The sequence below is a fragment of the Nomia melanderi genome, chromosome 8, assembly GCF_051020985.1.
Source record: "Nomia melanderi isolate GNS246 chromosome 8, iyNomMela1, whole genome shotgun sequence".
Lineage (NCBI taxonomy): Eukaryota > Metazoa > Arthropoda > Insecta > Hymenoptera > Halictidae > Nomia > Nomia melanderi.
This window is the reverse complement of record NC_135006.1, coordinates 6,356,389-6,377,828: the sequence shown is the minus strand read 5'-3', so window position 1 is coordinate 6,377,828 and position 21,440 is coordinate 6,356,389. Positions and strand designations below refer to the sequence as shown.

Sequence of the window (21,440 nt, the reverse complement as noted above, 5' to 3'; positions counted from 1 at the left end):
TTCACAGTTTGGCCTGTTTAGCGCGATAGGATTAACTCGAGCGTGCAAGTTAAGGGTTAACCAAGAACGCTAACCGAGTTCTTGATTTTTCAGTTTGAAATCGCGGACTAGTTTTATTCGTTATACAGATGTGTCTTCAGAATTAGATAAAAACTAATGGGACTAATAAATAGCGGAGCAGATGGCAACTGACAGCAGCCTGATATAGAATACTCAAGAGAGGTTAAAACTCAATTATCTGGGAGTTTTATTTTCAAAATATTTAGAACGTGAATTCCACGTTGCCCGTGGAATATTTCCTTATACACATGGAATTTATTAATATTAACGAAAATAAGTAATGTACACTTATAAAATTTTTGTGCAATTTTTCTGGATATCAGAATTGACTTTAACCCCTTGCCTCGTGATTTCTTTCTGAACTGTGATTGATCTAACTACCCTGTCATTAATAATTTTTTGAATATAAGAAAAAATTTCAGTCTTATTCTGCGTCAACGTGTGCTCCGATGTATAACCATTGATAACAGAAGAATAATATGTAATTTGCGTTCAAACAAATTGAATAATATTTATGTTTGTTGAATTCCATTTGAAATCTTCGCCACGCGTCTGACACGATATTGTAGGACAAGAGGTTAACACTAGGTTTACGGAACGCGTCGAATTGACGCATATTGGATTTTAGAAATATTATTTTGTAAATGTTTACGCCGATTTTGATTGATGGGATCACACTGACATGTACCCCAATTACCTACTATCACATCTCCAGATTCCGCAATCTAAATAAACGAGCATCAATTCCTTTAGGAATAATAGAATGAAGTGTACAATAAATGCCCGTAAACCTAGTGTTAAATAAGATATAGTGACATCGTTAGATTGCGACATTTTATAAAAATTACTGTTCTTCGACATTTTACAAAACGAACGACGTGCGACGGACTTGGGTATTTGTTTTTTTACAATGTTCCGAATCTAAAATGAAAGAAAAGGATTATTAAATGGTAACGTCATTCGTCGATTTTCCATAATTAACGACGTGATAGCTAAAACCGAGAATGACGAACGGACGACCGATGTGATTACCAAGGATTATGGTTAATTAGATTTGGCGGTCGGTTATCATCACATTCCAAGTGGATTTGTCGATCCTCCTCCGGCCAACAGGATCTGTCGTAATGGACGGTGATAATTATAATGAAAGCGATGATTATAGTAGTTACGTAGACGTGCAGGCATTCTTTAGTCGAGACGGTAATTGGGATAAGCTCGCAGCTTGAATACATTAGTCCGAACTTTGTCACCTCATATTTAGTCACAAAACTAAACGGTTCAGCAAATTAACAACCAGATAATGAAAACAACAGACGAACAAAGAAGACACGATTCAATTAACTTGCGCCTAACCTGATTATACACCTGAATCGTTAATAATGCTTGTAACTGGAGGCTGTCTTCTCATTCCCACATTCCAAAACTTTTATGTCATCATAATAAAGCTATAATTATTTATTTATCTTATTCCGACGTAGAAGAACGTGGAAAAGTTATCGTAACGATCTGAACCTTATAATTTTAAAAACAATTATGTATACATACCTATTTAATAACAAAATAATAAAAAGAAAGGATAAAAGTTATTAATCACTAACCTTATAGAGATGACAAGAAAATTAACGACTGTAACGAAGGGAAAAACTAACAGTCATCAAACTTTCACCAATGGAACATTCAAAATTACTACAATCAAGAAACTTGAATTCTTCCTTAACCAATTAACTGCGCTCAATGAACCCAAAATAACATTAACTTTTTCAACAATTAATTATTTATTTTTTTAAATAAACATTTCATTCTTTTTTATTTTCTTTTTTATATTTCTAATTTTCTATTTAAACATATTTCCTCTACGATTAACGTGAATACTCGTCATTGCTTGATTTTATTACATAAATTTCTCTTTTTCTTCGCATTTTACACATACTACAGCCCACGAGAGATTTTCGAAACTAAATTCCACAGTTAGCTGGCTAAACGTTATTATACTCATACTAATTCAATTTGAAATTCCTTGAACGAAAGTTACGCAATAAAAGGAACAAAGGTATGTCCCGAAACATGGCAACGAAACCCGAGGGAGCAGAAACCAGGCTCCAATCTGCCGCCATCTATCTCTCCTCGTACACCGACGATGCAAGACCGCCGCACGCCGTCTATCTTATCCAGCTCCGCCTCACCACCATTTTGCATTTCGCGGTCGCAATAACTCGCGAATCGTCACGTCGCCGCGATTTCCATTCGTTAACGTCCTCGCGTGAAGCCCGGTTAATAAAGACATAGATCATGATCGCGCGCGACCGGAGGAATCAGCGCGGCCGGCGCGGTGTTAGGGGACGATGATTCCCAGATACGAGACCGTAAATTGCTACAAGTTCTTGTCCGCGTTTATTACCGCGCCGACCGGCCGATCGGACGCGATGATTCGCGTTTAATCGGCTCCGCGTCGCACACCGATACTCTCTTGAATGTGCGGCTCTATTCGCTCGACGAGGAACTGCAGTGCCGAACAACCGTTTTAATGGAAGACTAGAAATAATCTGTTCGTGCAAATTTCAATGTACTCTTACATATTTGTTTATAAAAATATTATACGTTCCATCAACGACTAGATCTCCGAATAAATCTTAATTATTGAAAATTCCAAACCACGTACATGTTTGTGTTCAGTTACTATTTCAAACTCAGCAATTATTTTCAGATAAGTTTCTTATAAGTTATCATTTATCAATTTGTTCGACACGGTTAGAAAATAAATTGAATCGAATCACAATACGGAGCATTTCAACTTCTAAGTTGATACCCAAACGGTCTCCAAAATAACACCGCACAAGAAATTAGTTCATATTCCAGTATAACCATAGCCTCGATCACTTCCCCTATCTCCGACTCTGACAAACATATCTAACCATCTCCTCTCCCTATCCGAAGCTCTATCTAAAAAAAAGCGTTTCCTAAGAGGCAAACACACGTACAAAAAGATCACCCTTTTCCAACAATCACCGTACACTCGTACCCATTGAATCCCCCATTGTTGAACGCGCAACGCGGTAAAACCTCCGAAAAATTCGGCGCACCAGTGCGCGCGTATACCTACACCAATGGCCGGATCAACAAAGGGCGGGCCAGATGAAAAGGGGTACCCCGATCGATATCGCGAACAATGATCGTCAAATAGGGATCAAGAATCCAAACGGTGTCCCCGAAGGCTATCCGGGCGCGCAACCCGGCCGGGGAACCTGCCGAGCAGGACTCGGCCGCTTCTTCAGCACGTTTAATCAATTTGAATCGCGAAAACGCGGGTTTCGCCGACATCTTTCATGCCCGGTACCCAGGAGCGAGCGGCGGACGCGGTTCTCCAGGCACTTAGAGATATTTTAATGGCGTTTTGTGCCCTGTCTCTTCCTCTCCCGTCCCGGGGAGGGGTTCGCTCCTTTATTCGACGGCCGCGTTTCGTTCCTTTCGCCCTTTGTCTCTCCCTCTTTCTCCCTCCCCCCTCCGTCCGTCTCACTCCGAGCCGCCGATCCTCGCGTTTTCCCTCCCGCCTCGTTCTTCGCCGCGCTCCTCTCATTATACTTCTTTCGGGCGACGTCTCCTGACCACTGGTTATTTTAATTGGATCTTCGCCGAAGCTTTTTTCGCCCGTTACCCAACCCCTTCCGTCCCCGTCCGCGCAACCGTCCGCGTGGTCGCCGCCCTTTCTCTTCCCCTTTTCGTATCCTTCAGTTCCACGGATACCTTCGTTCGGATGCCCGGCGCGGCGCGTTGGTTTTTGTGCGCGGCGCGACCGTCCTCTTTCGGAATCCTTCGCCTTTGGAGACCGCGCGCGCGAGCCATCCGACGCGGCGCGACGCGACGCGACGCCGCGACAACATGCGGGAATTCAATATAATCGTTGGAACACCTCAAGGATCTCTGGATCCCTTCGCGGGATTCGCTGCGAGCGTATTGTTCTTGTTAGACGACGCGACCATTTTATTCGATGATTCGCGACTTCACGGCTGGAGTCTTCTGTTGGGGTTTATTAACGGTTTTTAATGCTGTGTCACTTATATTAAGGCCATGCGTTTTGTAAGGCGTGGAAGAAGTTATTCTTTTTTTTGTGTTTGTTCTGTATGATTTTGTAATTTGATGAAGTTTAAGTAATTGATTACGTTGTGTTTGGTGATAGGCGAGTTTTTCGCAGAAAGTGACTAATTACGCTATTTCATTGTTTTCAAATTGTAGGGTGAGAATTATTAATTAGTTCTGTATGTATGTAATTACAGTAGACTTTTCTTGTTTTATTTTGAGGAGTCGATCACGTTAACGAGTGAATGCTTCGTTTTATTGTATAACTTATTTTATTATTAATTTTCAGAACTGATATATAAAGATTGGAATTTGGAACTTGAGGAAGAGAAATTGGAATGTAACGTTCAGTGATTATTTCCAACGAGAGTTTTTAAGAAATTTTACTTAGGAATAAACATCAATCTTTTAAGGAAAACTGCAGATGAATCACCATTCATAAGGCGTTATTTAAAATGAAATGTGGAACAACAACGTGCCATTTATAGAATCAAGGATAATTCCACGTCTGAAGAGTGACTTCACCGACGAACATTAAATTCAATCTATGTGTATCACAATCTTTTTGAAAGCGTGTATGAAAATATGAAATTAATCCACGAAATTGAGCACAGAGGCATTAATCATGGATCATACTTTCTCCATGCTGCGATCAATATTTATGCGATCGACATGAATGAGATTAATTAAGATTTAAATGAAAATTCCAAGCCGCCCTGTGGCGCCGAAAAAAGGAATCAGCTTAATCGAGACGAGAATTTATTAAACGCAATTATAGCTGTTCTTCCGTGACAAATTGGTGAACAGCATGCGAGTTATTCTTTAGGTTCAAACAAAAAGTACATTTTGTATAATTGAAACCATAATTGGAACGTGTAATCGTAATTCGAGGCAACTAAAAGACACACCTACATTCATTATATCTATTAAATATCATTAAAGTAAAGTGCTTTTAAAACAGAAATAAGATTCTTTAATTATCAATCAATATTTAAGAAATTCATTTACATCACGATTTTCCAATATTAACATTCCAATTTAACACACATTTTTATGTTCTATTCCGTAATATCCAAACTGCCGAAAATATACAATAAATAAATAAATTCCCATTTGATAATTATAACCAAATTCATTTAATCTCCTTAAACACCAACAGCAAACACTTGTCCCATCAATTCAAAAATTCCTTAATATAAAAACATGACAAAAAGGTGAATCCTCCAGCTTAACTTCTATTTCATTACGTCCTGTGTTACAGCACACATTAATGAAGCAAATAATAACGCTTATTACCAAAAGCATAAACATTCAAGGAAAAAAGAATATCCTCGCATCAGATAACCGAACAATCGTACAATTCCCAGAGGCGAGACCCTCTCCAGTAACTCAGGCGTGCGTTTTAATTATTTTCGACGGTATCCTCGTCGCGGAACTGCACTTTAAAAATCTCAGATAAAAAGACTGTAAAAGAGTGGAAACTCCATAATAATCCGAGGCGCGAGGCGTCATCAACAAGCCTAACCGTGGCCGCGCACATTGTACCCTCTATCGGATACCCGCGCGGCGAAATGAACTGCCCCCATAATAATCAAGCCCCGCGCCGTTATAAAAATCGTCGGGCGTCGTTACCGTCGGCGAAATTAAAAAATAATTCCCGCGACACAGCGAGAACACTCGTTCGCGGACGTGCACGGCGCCCGGGAGCGCGCGTAACGGCCGTGTACAGCGGCGACAAACGATCCCCGGATGATTCCTCGCTAATGAGTCCCCAGCAAAAGAAGCACTGCGATACGCGGCCCGGACACATTCGCGGCCGAAAGCTTTACGGCCGTCATACGGTAAAGCCCGATACACACTACCAGTCCGTTTAAAATTCTTTTCTTGTCTATTGTTATCGATGGAGAAAGATAAAGCGAAATCGGCGCAAGATCGAACTGGAATTCATAGTGGATCTTATGGACTAAAAGGTAAATGCTTGTAGGTATTAACACTAAAACTATCAGACGGGTCAAGATGACCCATTCCTGATTTCTTCTTTTTGTAATTATTAAAAAGATGTAATTATTAAAACAGCTGCTTCTCTGAGAAATTATTAAAAACATTGATTTAGCAATGCGCAAACTGAACTGAATTAATGAAAGTCTCAATAGATGCAATCCTGGAATTTCCATAGACGAATTTCTAAAAGTCAATTTAACTGCTGGGTAGTTTCAGTGTTAAATAGAATAGACCGAGGCGAATCGGATCAGTTCAAATTTAACAGCAGAAAACTAATAGTTAAAAATTAGAATCAACATTTTTTCATAAATTTCTTATTAACACGTTGAACGCCGCACGATTTCATAGAGCAAAATACACAAAATGGGAAACATATAATATTAAATCATTTGATTAAATAGCGTTATTATCATTGCACAGTAAGAAATGCTTGAAAACCTAAAAATTTTCATTTTATAAGCAGAAAACTGAAGAATATCTTTTAATAGTATTGAACAGTGAATTTTGGGAAATCTTATGACAAGGGTGTGACATATTTAAAATCACATTAGTACTTATTTCTTGTTTTTAGTGAATATTTAGTGCTATGTATATGAATTTCAAATATTTACCGGAAAATTCAGTAAATATAGGAAAAACTATTATTATCATTATATAGAAGGTTTATCAACTTTTGCAATATATTATATTAAAACCGTGTTTTTAGGAACAATTCAATAATTTGAAATCTATCGCACTGGACAGAATGATTAATAGTTTAATTTAGACTACATATCTGTGTAAAATAGGTAAGCACAAAAATCTTCACGGGAGACTCTACCGAGTTTCGAAATTCGTTGTCAGCGCAAAGGGTTAACATAAGGGGTTAAGAACTTTACGCAGAAGCTATCCCATGTCACTGGTTATTATTCCGTAATTAAATATGAAAGTGAAACAATCTAAATAAACTTCAATATACTTTATTTGTATATAATGAATTGAAATCAAACTTTAGACATATCTTTTATATAACTTCGAATATTTAGCTTCTGCAATATTCTATATTGCCTTATGTTTCAAAAACTGAAGTGGCTAGTCACAGTGCAAACACGAGTTAACCCTTTGTACTTGATTCATTTTCAATGTTGTTGAATGTGAACTTGTATTCATTTTTAGGGAAATGAATTAAAATAATTTATAGCGGCGGAATTTAACGTTTTATATTTATTTTATTTATTATTGTTATAATAAGATTTAATTTTTATAATCTTTTAAAATGTGGTACTCTCCAAAACAGATTCCAACGTTTAATAACAAATTTATATTGTTATTTCCAGCATGATATGCGAGTGCAAAGGGTCAACTCACAATCATCAACAATGCGTTAATAAACATTGTTATCTATTCGCAAGTTTTCACATGGGAATCTGAACATTTCCGATCGGCGTGGCGGTCCCCGCCGTAAGGCCCCGGCGCGATCGTGGACGATGAAGACACGAACTCTACTACCGAACCGAACTCACTGAATGGTATTACTACTCTTCGCGACGGGAGGGCGAGTCGGGCTTACTTTAACACCGTCGGATCTTAATTTAACGCCCGGTCCCTCGCTGACCGCTGCGACATCCACTGCCCCTCGTATCACCGTGTTCCGCAGTTCCGCACACCGTTGGATAGAAAATCAACGTTATATTTCGAAATCATTTATCCTCTGAATCTTTGTTTTTGCTAGGGAAGCGTTCACGAAATAAACCGAATAACAGTGCAGCTTATTTTCAGGAATTAAAGATATTTCTGGAACGAGCAAACAGTGTAATTGCCATTAATAGCGATTATAATTCTGAATTAGAAATTGTGACAGAAATTGTATGTTGAATACAGTATATATTTCAATTTTTTATTGACAATATGGGATATACATTATTATTATGTATGTTGGTAAATGGATATGAACATTATAAACAATAATTTTCTTACTAACAAATTTAAAAATTTAAAGGATCTAATAACTGTTTCAATCAATTTCTGTTCATTCCTTCGTTCGATTAGCCTGTTCATTGTATTTATAATTTCCCTGTTCCATATTCGTCTATTTGTATCGTTAAGTGAGATGAAAAAAGGACGTACCACAAGATTCCTTTGTATCTATTTCCAAACAAATATGCCTGCGTGTTAAATTAACCTTTCCGATGGATCCATTTGAAGCAAGTTCACGGTACCACCTTGTTCCCTCCGGATGGAAGAAAAATCATAATTCAGATTGATACACACGCACAGTTTCCTTAAGTACCCCGCGTTTCGGTCAATTTGGATCCTTATTAATGAGCTCTCGAACCGCAGCGTATTATGATCGATCGCCGCCAAGTGGGTATACTATTATTTCTCGAATTCTTCCCAAGCCAGTCGTTAATTCGAAGGGTTTACGGTGGGCCCTGTAACACTCGTAATCATCGGCTATTGTGGCCCAAGAATGCGGCAGGTATTCCTTGACCAGCTGAAACCGTTCCTTTGTGTCCTTCGGCTTGTAAACTGAAATCGATCGGAAGGCGTATAATGTGCCTAATGTAGGAGAAATGAAAAGTGGCGGCGGAGCATCGGCCAACTCGGCCCTCAAGAGTTTAGGGACAAAGATGTCGGGTATTAGGGATCAGCGTGCTGAAAGCTGACGCAATAATTGGTGAATGGCATTGTTGTCCAATTACCATAAAGTTAATTTCATTAGAAAAAGAACAATAACGATGTATAGTGTAATAAATTGGCTTCTTTTGTTTTAATTACAAATATATGAAATGAAAATCCTATCCTATATTCTATAGGAAATTTGTTGTTGCGAAATAATGTTCGAATTTCTTAAAACGGAAATATGTTAATTAAAATTCTTTTCGTTGATTAATTAAGATATTGTTTCACTTGATACACGCATTAAGTAATTTGTCTTACGATATAATGAGTATTTAAAATTAATTGTCTGTAATTTATTCGTTTTATTAGTTACAAATTGTTCACATTCTTGTTACGAAACTTTTCTTTTAAACTTTTTTATTATCCACCGATTGATTAGGATAAATAGTAGTAAAAACATTTCTTACTAATATGAAGAGTTTGAAAATCAATGAACATCCATCATCGAAGATAAAAATTATAATTTGTTTTTTTATCGTTTGAATACACACATCGCGATACCTCACAGCGCCAAGATGGCTGCCAGTGTCAATCCATGATAAATCGATGGAGACGCCGACACTTTCCAAACATATGTAACGCCTTGTCGTAGCATATCTTTAGATGTTAAGATGGAGGACTTGTTGCAAGCGAAGAAACAAAACTGCTATTCCAAACCATATATCTACAATTTGAAAATGTTGATAATAAAATAACGACAAAATTAAATACTTATTTTAACAAGTTTGTACATAGGATACTTTATAAAAATATATTTCAGAACTAGCTCTTGTTAAAAGAACATATTAAATTAATTTTTATTGAAACAAACTACAAAAAATGTATAAAAAGTATTTAACAAAAGAAGAAACACATAAATTATTATCAAAACTGTTTCTACTTAAATCAGGTAATAGATTTTTAATACACTTTCAGAAATTATAAAAATTTCGAACATATGAAAGAAAAGCACTTTATCACATACTATCCAATAAATTGAAGTCTTTTTTTAAAAAATAATATTCAAATAATGTTAACAACAAATTTTAATTGGAAACATTAAATTCAAGAAAAAGACGTGGAACGTTGTTCGGTAATAATGGCAACGCGGACAGCAATCAGTAACTCGTAAAAACGGTGCCATCATCCTGGTCAGTCGCGAAGTAATTAAATTCGACTGTGGTTATGTAAAATTTCATTTCATCGTAAGTCGTAATCAGAGCTGCAGCTCAGCCTCTCCTATAGATATTGAATGATTGCCGTCTTTACGTAAGCGCGCATGAAATTACAATGACAGTATTTCATCTCCGCGGTGGCCAACCGTCACAAGTAATGATAATTATCTCTCTTAATAATTTAATAGCATCGCTGGATTAATCGCGGGTTTTAAAGCCGGTTTCGAGCGGTCCGCGGTCGCGAAAACACGTAAAAAACCGTTGAGTGTTTTCTATCCGGCCTTATTGCGGCCACGATAAAACGGCGGAACGCGGATCGTGTTTCAATGTGCCGATTTCCAATCGAGACAATATATCGATCGGCACCTGCGATCGATTGCGAAATGAGCATTGACGAGAAAATTATTATCTACCTTTTTGTTGCGTTAAACGAAGCATACTGTAACTTCGATTGCTATTTCCGAGACATATTATTTTCTCTTACCGACAATACGATTAATTAATAATCAGTGATTATATTTCAAATATATATGAACATAATGTAAAAACTTCGTAGAACGAAACGCAATAAAATTAACAAAAGACACATCGAAAAATCAAAGTACTTAATTTCAAACTAAGAGAGCTGCACATTTTCAGTTTTATTTATTATATCTCGAAGCTCGGTCGTTGAATACTTTCTAGCTCCATTAATTTCCAGGACATTTGGCGAAACACGTTTCTCGCTCCAACTTCGGAGACTGTCTTCCTGCGTGCGGTTTGAATGATAGCCAATAAAAAAATGCACGACCAATATTTTTAAAGAAATATGTTTTTGCAGTACAAATATGTTTGCACTTTCCAGCAAAGTTTTCATAAAAATCGTTGGACATCACCTCGGTATACCGGGTTGCATGCTCACGAAGAGGACACATGAAATGGAGGATGCAGCCATCGGTATTGTGCAACGCGAAAAATACAATATCAGTTTATACGCCATCAAAAATGCCGCCGACCGTTAATACGCGCGTGGTTACTGCGTTACACGTGTAAACACGAAGGGGGTGCACTCGACCGGGCCGTAATTTACCGTACGATTTTCAAGAAGCTGTCTAAATTTATCATACGCAAAAACATTGGGCCGTGCATCAAATTTCATTGCACCGGCGCGGAGGTTTTACAAGGTGTGACGGGCTTCCAGCACGTGTCGACACGACGCCGCGGCGGCCCTCACACGCATATCTCGCGCTGCATTCTTCTCCCCATGCAACCCCATACGCGATTTATTCGCTCTTTAATTCTGCAACTTGTTACCACTACTTTTATTATTGAACGATACTGTAATTTCTGTGTTTTTGACCGGTTCCGTTGAATGTGAAATGGAAAATAATTGTGTGAAGTTGAAGAAGAACATAATGTTGATGATTAAAGGGTGACACGATGCCATTGAGCCAAATGTTTCTACTTTCACGTTTGCAATTACTAAAATCTGTAACTTCGTGACTTTTACAAATTTTTCTAAAGGTTGTACAGATCTGCGAAGGGCAGTGCACTGGGAGTTTCACAGAACTGCATTTTTTTAATATTATTTTTTAATTCTTACATTGACAGTGAAATAATCTAAATAAATTTCAATGTACTTTATTTATACATAATGAATTGAAATGAGACTTTGAACATGTGTTTTGTATAATTTTGAATATTTTGCTTTTGCAATAGCTAATGCAAACGCGAGTAACCAGCCAACAAGGTTTGGGCATGAAAGCACGAGTGTGTTCCAATAACACATTCCAGTACAGAAAAATTGTCGCAACAATTTTGAAGAATGGGGTGGTCGTTCACTCTTATCTAGGCCGGAATCTACCGATGAAGTGCGAACGATCGAAACCGAACGACGAAACCAAATCTCGATCGAGGTGGTCCCTTTTTTCTGGATCCCTCGAGGCCAACGCGATCACCTCGCTTCAGTGAGCCTTGTTGCGTGCCGGCGGTCGCTCTCTTTTCCTACTGGCATTCGGCTTGTCTCTTATTTTACGAAAAAAAGGGCCTCGTCTTTGTGCGCATTGTTGGCCCGACAACATGGAAAGCTACTTTATGTCACATCCACGCCACTACCCCCTTTTTTCGTAGCTAAACGAATAGGTACGTGCCGAGAGTAATGCGAGCTTCGAACAACGATGATAAAGTCGCTATTTCTTTTCTTTCTTTTTCAAGCCTAGGGGATATGCAAGTTCGTACGCAGGGGTTGCTTTCGATTACCTGAATGCAAATGAATGAGCTGTCGACAAATGCTAATGCTACCGGCGGTTCTTAAAATACAGAATATTTTGATCCTCTGGGGTGCGTATCGTTGTTTGTTGAAGAGTTATATTTGAGTATTTTTAAACAGCTTTTTCAATGTGAGATGAATAATGGAAATTTCATAGTAGAGATTGGAGGTATTAAGGATAATTATCCTTTTAATAATTATTCAGTAGTGTAATTTTTTATTTATTTGCTTATTTTTTATGTTACTTAACTATTTGTGTTACTAAAACTTTTGGCGACTTACGTTTAGTACATTTTCCATATTGAAAGTTTTGATTGTTCACAAAACTTAAATTGTCTAGCAAGTTTGAACGATTACTTTAACTTCAAAAGAAACGATTTTTTTTCTGCAAAATTTAAATTCTACCTACAGTTTCAAGCACATAAAAATTGTCCTTCTATTAAAGTGCGTAAAAATGTATTCTATTAATATGTTATATTAATATAGAATACAGTTTTATTCTATTAACTAAAACTTCTGTACACGATTTTAAATGCTGGTACAACATGAATGACTTCGACCATACAAACCGTTCCTGTCTGAGTAAAATCCTGTGTAGGATGTTTCTACAGATACTAACCAACGCTTTTCTCATAAATAATAAATGAACGATACAAAAACGAAAGAGCAAGAAGTTTCCATACTCTTTATAATCAAAACAATAACCTTAACAAATTCTGTGCGTTTGCATTATTTTTGAAAAAACGGAGTAATTTCATTGTATAATTCAATTGCCTGTTTAATATGACTTCCATACGTAGAATGCATTTCCCAATTCTACGAATTAATTTTATCACACTTGATTTTGGCGGAACCAATTTCCTTATAAAAATTACACCCCTTTCTATTGAGGTAAATCACAAATTTGTTCCACTTTTCACGATGATATGATCTTACATTTTAATCATTTTATACAATACCATAAAGGTACCAAGCAAATGACAGCAATTCACCAGAAAAAAATAGTTAAATACTTTATACGAACTGCACCACAGTGTGCAACACATAATTAGGAAAACACAGCATCAGCATTAACTACAAAAACATCTCGTTTAACCCAATATTACCTATAATCACCACTTTCAAACCTCATACTACCTAGTAAATCACTTTCTTACAATTCTCGCGAGCAGCGTTCGATACAATATTACAAACATAATGAACTTATACGCGCTATTATGTTAACCATTTAAAAAAAACAATGAAGCTCATTCGGCTTTCGTCTAGTCCTGTAATTATCCCATGTATTAACGATATACGACAAAATTACTCGCTACACCTAACAACTGCTGGAGCTCCCAGTATACAATCCTACAGTAGTGCTTTCAAAGATCCCTTACCTTGTCTGCCGTGGTCCCTGGATCTGCCCAAGAATGAGAAGGGCTATCGCGGTTGCCGCGATGTCACCACGACGCATCTCTTACATCACAATCCCCTTGTTTCATAGAATTCCAGAAAAACGGATGTGCACGCGACGAGTTTTCACGGTTCCGCGGTCAACCCGACCGGACACGCGCAGGCCCCGGTTGTCCGTCGTCGTTTCAGTGGCACGGCACAGGTTTCACGGTCCCCTGGCAGGTCGTCGAACGATGCCCCGCACCAATTTCTCTCATCGATCTCCGCGACGAGCCTTTCTGATCCTCCGCGAACCCCGATAATCCCGTTTTCATCGATCGACGACTGACGATAAAAGACAGAGAAAAAAAAATAAATCGCACCGACGATTTTACCGGTGCACACAACAACACTGCTCCCCCTTTCCTTCACCGCCCCTCTTCATCCATAAATCTGCGCGGCAATTGTTTCCTCCGCGAGCAGCACCCTCTCCGTTGTTCCCTCTCGATCGTTTAAACGTCAATCAACCGGTCGCTCCGGGCGATTCTCGCTCTCGGTGCGCGCGAGATCGTCTTAGAAGCAACGTGAATCACTCACGGGCCCGCAATTCCGCCGCGGGTCCCTTCTTCCACGCGATATAGAGGCCGGGCCTCGTTAGAGCCGCGGCGGTTCTCGCCAAGACAAAGCCGCGTAGTGCGCTCCTCGCACGCGAAACAGCGGGACCGAACGGACAACATTTAGAAAAACCGAGTCAAGTGGTGTGTCCAGCCTCCGCCGCTCGACTGGGCCCGTTCGGAGTGTTTGTGATCGCCAAATACTCAAGCGGCTTGCCCTTTAAGCGGGATCCTTTAGCTCGACGCGTCTATAGAATCATCCAGAGTCCTATCTCTTCGCGTGCTGAAATCCTCTAATTCCGATCTACCAACAGTAGACTCCCACTGGATGATGATCCTTTCGTGAGCTTAGCTTTCCATAGGCTATCTTTGCCATAAATTGGCATCGACTGGCCACCGAACGGTTCACTCCTTCAGTGGGAAGCTTATTTCCAGGAACATCAGCAGATAAGATCCTCTATCCGGAAGATGGGGGTCTATATCTCCAGTCGAAGGTGTCCTAACGAACGCGACGGGACACGTCGATCGGGCGTGCAGAGAGTCTCCCCGGTTCGGCTGGGCGTTGTTATCGAACGAACACTAATTAAAACGACACACACAGCTAAGCACCCGGCGATTATCGGTCGGTTTTATAGACGGGCTTCCTGGACGATCGTAGATAGCCAGCCGCTCACGCGACGTATTATTACCGCGAAGGGATCGCATTCAGAGCGCACGCGAGAGGATGTCGTCTTCTTGTTGTCCCGTCGCTAACGATTCCTTGGCGAGGATTTATCGGCCGACTCGTCATCACGATACACACCAGCGGTTTGGACGCCGCGTTAGAATCCCGTCGATCGCCGCGTCAAGATCGCCGGATCCGGCGTGATCGATCGGCGCCGCACGAAGTCACGAGAGGCGAAACTCGGTTCCCGTCCACGCGTTCCAGGTCTTCCTCTTTTCCCGTTCCGCCGGCAAGGATTCCTCTCCTTCTGGCTAGCTTAACGAAGAGGAATTCCTTTTCGTCGGGTGTTGTTAGCCCCCTTTTAACCTCCCTCCCTCCTCCCGCTCGCCCGACCTCCGCCCCTCGACAAGTGCTACCGGTTCTTATTGTCCCGACGCTCTCCGGCTTATTGTTCCCTTTTGTCAAGTTTTTTCGAATATGTAGCTGGTCCGCGTCGCCTCGCGTCTCGCGTTTTCAAGCGCGACCGGAACACACGGCTTTATCCCGGTTAAGAAGAATTTGTATGCGGTTCCCGATGAACGGTTACACACAGCTGGCCGGCGCGGCGTAGCGTGGCGTGGCGCGGTGGTACAGGGCCCCGTGAATGGCAGAAAAAGCGTTTAAAAGGCTTTATTCGGCTCGCACAAGAGGTTTGCGATTCCGTTCAGGGACGATCGACGACTAACGTCCGACGCCGATGGACCTTGGGCTGGAGCGTGGCTGCTTTCAAGGCGACGCGTGTCATCCGATCCCAACACCGGTCGACCGCTCCCCGGATTGTTATCGATGTTGTAATTAAAATTTCATGATCGATTTCTCCGCTCCGGTGCGCCGCTGTTCGTTCGAGGCGACGGATAGGTGTAAACAGGGTTGTCAATGTTCTCCGGTCCTCGGCCCGTCGTCTTTTTCGTCTCTTCTGCCCCGATGTTACCGCACACTTGACGCGTCGTTAGTCATCACCCGTTACGGCGCGCCATCGCGCCGCGCGCGCTATCGCGGGAAGATCTCGACACCGGTGTTGCTGTCTCTCGCGTGTCTTCTTGTGTCGTTCTTGCCTTTGATTATATTCTTCTCGAAATACTCAGCTTTCCTTCAAGTTTCTTCTTCTACTTCTTCTTCTTCTTCTTCTTCTTCTTCTTCTTCTTCTTCTTCTTCTTCTTCTTCTCCTTCTTCTTCGTCTTCTTCGTCTTCTTCTTCTTCTTCTTCTTCTCTTTCTTCTTCTCCTTCTTCTTCTTCTTCTTCTTCTTCTTCTTCCTCTTCCTCTTCTTCTGCTTTTTCTTCTTCTTCTTCTTCGTCTTCTTCTCCTTCTTCTTGGTACGTTGAAAATGTCCAATCTTTCGGATAATCCGTTGATTGTCAACTAAGGGTGGATTACGTGGCCGATGCTCGTGATCGCAAACACAATGCTCCCCGGAGGAGCGCTCCGTAACTGGAGCAGAGGGTAACTGTGCAAGGTGTGTGACCCGGTGTTCAAGGTAACGCGTCGACCACCACCGTGTCCAGCGACACACGACCACCACGCAGTCTGTGACAACCACCACCACCACCGCCACCGGTCACCATCACCACCACCACCAACCACCAACCACCACCACCACCTACCCACCGCCGCCTAATAGCAGCGGTAGCACCGGGGTACCAGGACACAGTCACCGGTAATGGTAGGAGAGCACTGCTCGCATCTCTACGGGGTTAGGCCGGCATTATGGGGAGAGGCGGAACGGGGAACACTCGGCGCCCGTGCACATGGGAATTTGAACGAGCGGGCAGAAAGTAAAGCGCGTTCGGTCGAGAGGAGGGCCCGCGATGGACTGGCCTCGCCAACCCAAGTCCTCCTACCTTTGGGATCAGGTCCCAGCCTCTACGATGTTACCTCTACGATCCTACCTCGCCTCGGTCGCTCTCTTTCTCGACTCTTTTTCTTTCTCCTCTCTCTCTCTCTCTCTCTCTCTCTCTCTCTCTCTCTCTCTCTCTCTCTCTCTCTCTCTCTCTCTCTCTCTCTCTCTCTCTCTCGCTCTCTCTCTCTCTCGCTCTCTCTCTCTCTCTCTCTCTCTCTCTTTGTGCCTTGATCTTCTCTGGTTCTCTTTCTTTCTGTCTCGCCCTCTCTGTCTTTTACGTACTGTACGCGTTTCTCCCTTTCGCTCTTTCTTATGCGAGTACAGTGTTCTTTTTCCCTTCCCTCGGTTTTACCTTCTTCGTATCTTTTCTTCCTCCTCCTGCTACGCGCTTTCTCTGCTGCTTCGAAAGAGAAGCTCTCCCTCTTGCTTTCTTTCCTCCTCTACCCTCCCGTTTCCGAATTGTTTTCCGCCTGTATCTCGTTTTATGAACGACCTTTCACTCACTGTAACCCCCCGTTTTGGTTTAGTTTCGGTTATTGAACAAGTCTATATACCGAATGCGTAATTGTTCGGTTTTTGAAGGCCTTTTCGTTTAGGGGACCAGAAAGCGAAGCTTCTTCTTGGGGTTGATGGTGGATCGAGTATGTATTCTTGACGCAATTTTGGATATTTTGATTAAATACATTGGTAATTGTTTTCTTGCTGGTTGTCAATGAAAATGATGAACAAGCTCAGTATTTATACTGAACTGTCGCCAATATTTGATACAAGTAGTAAATGTTTTACGAAACTTACAAATTTTGTAAACAATTATCAGATATATTGTGCGGTGAAGAATATGACAAACGCGCAAGGAAAGTTGCAAAACGAACCTATAAGTGTAGTCGGTATTGCGTACAAGCCCATAATAGCTTTATGTGCGGAAAATGACCACTAAACGACAAAGTAGTGAGAATTGTTAAACAAATTTATGAAGAAGCTTTAGAAAGACGGAGAAGATTTCAAAAAACTTTAAATTCATTGGTGCGTAGGATCTTTCTTTATGAAATGAGAAGAAAAATAGTGAACCTATTGCGCTAAACAGTAACAGTGTGCAATGAAAGATTTGTTTTAATAATGAAAATAATGCAAATATTGAGAATAAAGATTGGAACGGATAGCTATAAATAAATATCTTTATCATTCCAAATATCCATGATCAGGCACTGCAGAGATTGTAACAATCTTCCAATGAGAACAAATGCAATCTATTTAATGAAAAAGACATTAAAATCAAATGCCAAACACTTTTTTAAGTGTCCTCATATTTTATTTTTCAACAATTTTTTAAATTCTATCTTAAATGTAATGGTCACACTTATATAGAATAAGAATCTTTTTGATATTTTTTCACATAACTGTCACAGTTGCTACGGTATCGGCGATGGACGATTTCTTCGAGACGCGCCTATACCACTGCTGTAAATTCAGATTAAATCAATATTTACGTCTATATTCGATGATCTTACGTCACCGATCCTCGGTCGCGCGTCAATTTCGCTCTTGCTACCGTCCAAACGGTGTCCGTCGTGTTACTCATGGCTTTCTGACAGGTATTCCAGTTTTCGACGCGGTGTCGCCTTTCTTCTGCGGTTTCTTGCTCCCCTTACCGATCCTCGATCGCACTTCGCAATGCCGCTACCGGACGTTTTCATGAATCGCGGTTACTAAACTAAACTCCTTTTATTCCTAACAATAGTAACCAACACAAATTGGTTATATCATCATAATTTGAAATATTTTCATTGTATCATCCTTATTATGCGACATTTATAAATTTATATAATCAAGAATAAATCTGGAATATTTAGGAAGACAGAAATAATACAAAGGAAAGAATATAAAGTGTAACTAATTTTTACAAAACATAATTCACATTTATAAATTATAAATTTTCATGTAATCATAAGTTATAAAGGTCTCCAAAAAATCAGATAATTATTAAAACGTAATAAAGAGTAATGAACGCATTTAAAATCAATAAGAAAAAGTACACATAAAACTTACTTGGAAAACAATTCTATTATATAATGTCTCTAGTCATAAATTAAATAAATTCACCATTGAATAGCAACGTAATGGTATAATACAAATATAAATTACTTAATGTTACAATATTTCCATCTTTAGTACTACATTACTTTGTAACACAGAATTTCAGAATTCCATGAAAGGATTTCGAAAAAAGCATAGAACTATTTTTCGCAAGATTTAAGCGTCGAAACAATACGCGGGTTTAGAAACGCATAAACAATGTGATTTCGCAGTCCCGCGTTGCCCAGATAGGAAACAAATACAATGTCGAATGAATCAGTAGCCCAGCATTGAAATTACGCGGTTCGCTGTGCTCGACTCCATTTATCTTCGCGCATGTCTACGTTCGCACACCACGTAGCGGCGGTTCTAGCGTAAAATGCAAATATATAGCGTAACGCTTTAGATCTCGTATCGGCTATTTATTACTTATTTTACTTTCGGCTGTCCAGCACCGAATGCCGGAACTTATTAATCTTAACAGATGTCTGTATTCAAGGATGTGTGCCGTGAATTTGCGATTCGAGAGTTTTCCGGGCTAACGCTTGCCTATGTAATTTACCATTGTGGCGAGTACGTCTATTGTTTAGGAACATTAATTATGCTATCTTCATGTTATAAGAGTTTTCTTTACCGAGAAAACGCTGTTCACTATGAAAGGCTCATTAACTGGAACTATGCTCGTTTGATTACGGCTTGAAAAGCAATTTACCGGTTTGGCTTTGAAATGCTAAATTCTGTTCACATAAGCTGCATACAGTATTTCGTTACGTGACATGTAATTGTGTTATTAATATCGTACAAACAATAGCTAAAAGGTAAAATAAAATGAAAGTATTATGAGGAGCTTAGAAAATAACAATATAATATGCAAATAAGCACAAGATATATCATTCGTATACATAATGACCAATATTACATTTATCACAATATCCGTAAAATAGCTACATAAAATTACACAGATGATTAAAAAGGCAATTCGCGTATACATGTGCTCCACATAAAAAGTAATTTGAATAGAACAAATAAGAAATCAAGGAACCTAAAAATCAAATAGAAGATTGTATAATTTGTATAAATAGAAATTTATTTACTGTTTGTTCAACGTAGTCTTCCTTCGAATACGATCGTTCACATAAAGATTGGCCGAAGGATCCTCGAAAACCCTTATCGTATTTCACTCCACTGATTTCTCTGGCCAAAGACCGCTCACCCTCGAGAACTCAATTACCAGAAAAAATTCATTTGTATCAGGCCATAATGCACTGAAGGCAGAATGACCGATACGTATCCGCGCGTGAATTTTCGATCCTATCGGCGCACGGCCGTGATTCATTTCGTGGGTGGATCGGTCGATCTACTCGTTCGACTTGAGGCAGGCTTGATGTACGAGGGGTGTGCCTCGGCTCGATCCTGGAGAGCGTTGAACGTCCGCGTATAGCTGAAAACGTTCGAGAGCTCCGTAGATCTTTGCGATCGGTTCCGTTCAGGATCGGGAACAGAAATCGGTGGACGATCTCGCCCACCTGAACGTGTCGTATATTTCACCCGTACTGCCGGAGAAAAACGTGAAACAATTAACATACCTGCTGAAATTGATCTTCGTTACCCGGAGACTTCCATATTGGGAAGCATGGGTTGAAATATTAGCCCCTTTTCTGGACGTTTTATAAATGAAGCATTAACCAAGAATTATAATATTCTGAATCTTAATTAAACTCCGGATTTATGCATCCTACAGAAGTGTTTCTCGTTTTTTTATTTTTTAACGTACTAACGGTTAAAGTAAACTTATATAACATCTACTTTTTAAAATAACGTATAATCATAAACTTCCTATCTAACATATATTTTCTTCCTTCTACTCAATTCATTTGAATTCTTATGTACTCTTTATATATAAATAGATGTACGTTATAAATTTATTAGAAATTTCGCAATGCAATTTTAGGATGTATATTTTACAAATCTCTCATTTGCGAGTACAAAGAAGATTGGAACGGTTGAACGACGCTAAGCGAGAAAACCAGTGAACGTTTAGCGCCCGTAGCGCCTATCTAAGACTCCACGAAAAATGGGCACCGGTGATTTGAACGCACGATGACGAAAATTTACGGTCACGCGCCACGACGTACCCCGATTGAACTTGCCGATACCGCGTTCGGCCCGGCACGCCGATAATGCGTGCAATAAAATCCGCGTTAAGTAACAGAGGCGAGATTCAGTTCGAGCGATAAATTTTTTTTCCGGTAATCTGGACCGATCGTTTTCGTGGTAGCTCCGCTCGTAAACCGCGTTGCTTATTACAATTACGAAATTCTTTTTTGTTGCCTTGCGCCGTCCCTTGCGCGTATTTATCGGCGAATCTCGGCGAGAATCGCTTCGCCAGATGGAGTATCTGCCTTTTAACGACTTCCATGAACTTACTATTTCAGTGCTAGAACGTAATTATAGAATCGTACGCACCTCCTCTCCCCCCTGTGACGGTTTTCATTGGCCGTGTAAAATATTCGTGGACGATTTTATTTGTACTTGTGAGGCCGAGCGCGAGCGCGCAAAAATCGGACGCCTGATTAATTTAGAGGGTTGAACAGAAATTATCAAAGCATTTTTATGGAGGAAGCGAAGGATTTTATTGCG

The 21,440-nt window shown here is 40.1% G+C and overlaps 1 protein-coding gene across 3 annotated transcripts in view; it reads right to left on the bottom strand.

The window, feature by feature from the left end:
- The window catches only part of LOC116426573 (protein Wnt-2), a 122,038-nt gene that overhangs the window by 89,786 nt on the left and 10,812 nt on the right, over nt 1-21,440 (bottom strand). For 2 of the 3 annotated variants that reach the window (XM_031975690.2, XM_076369936.1), the window contains exon 1: nt 13,578-15,199. The exons of the other annotated variant lie outside the window; for it this stretch is intronic. In XM_031975690.2, coding sequence (XP_031831550.1) covers nt 13,578-13,654 — 77 coding nt within the window. In that variant the 5' untranslated portion in view covers nt 13,655-15,199. Of the gene's footprint in view, nt 1-13,577; nt 15,200-21,440 lie in introns of those variants that run through there. 3 annotated transcript variants of the gene reach the window in all.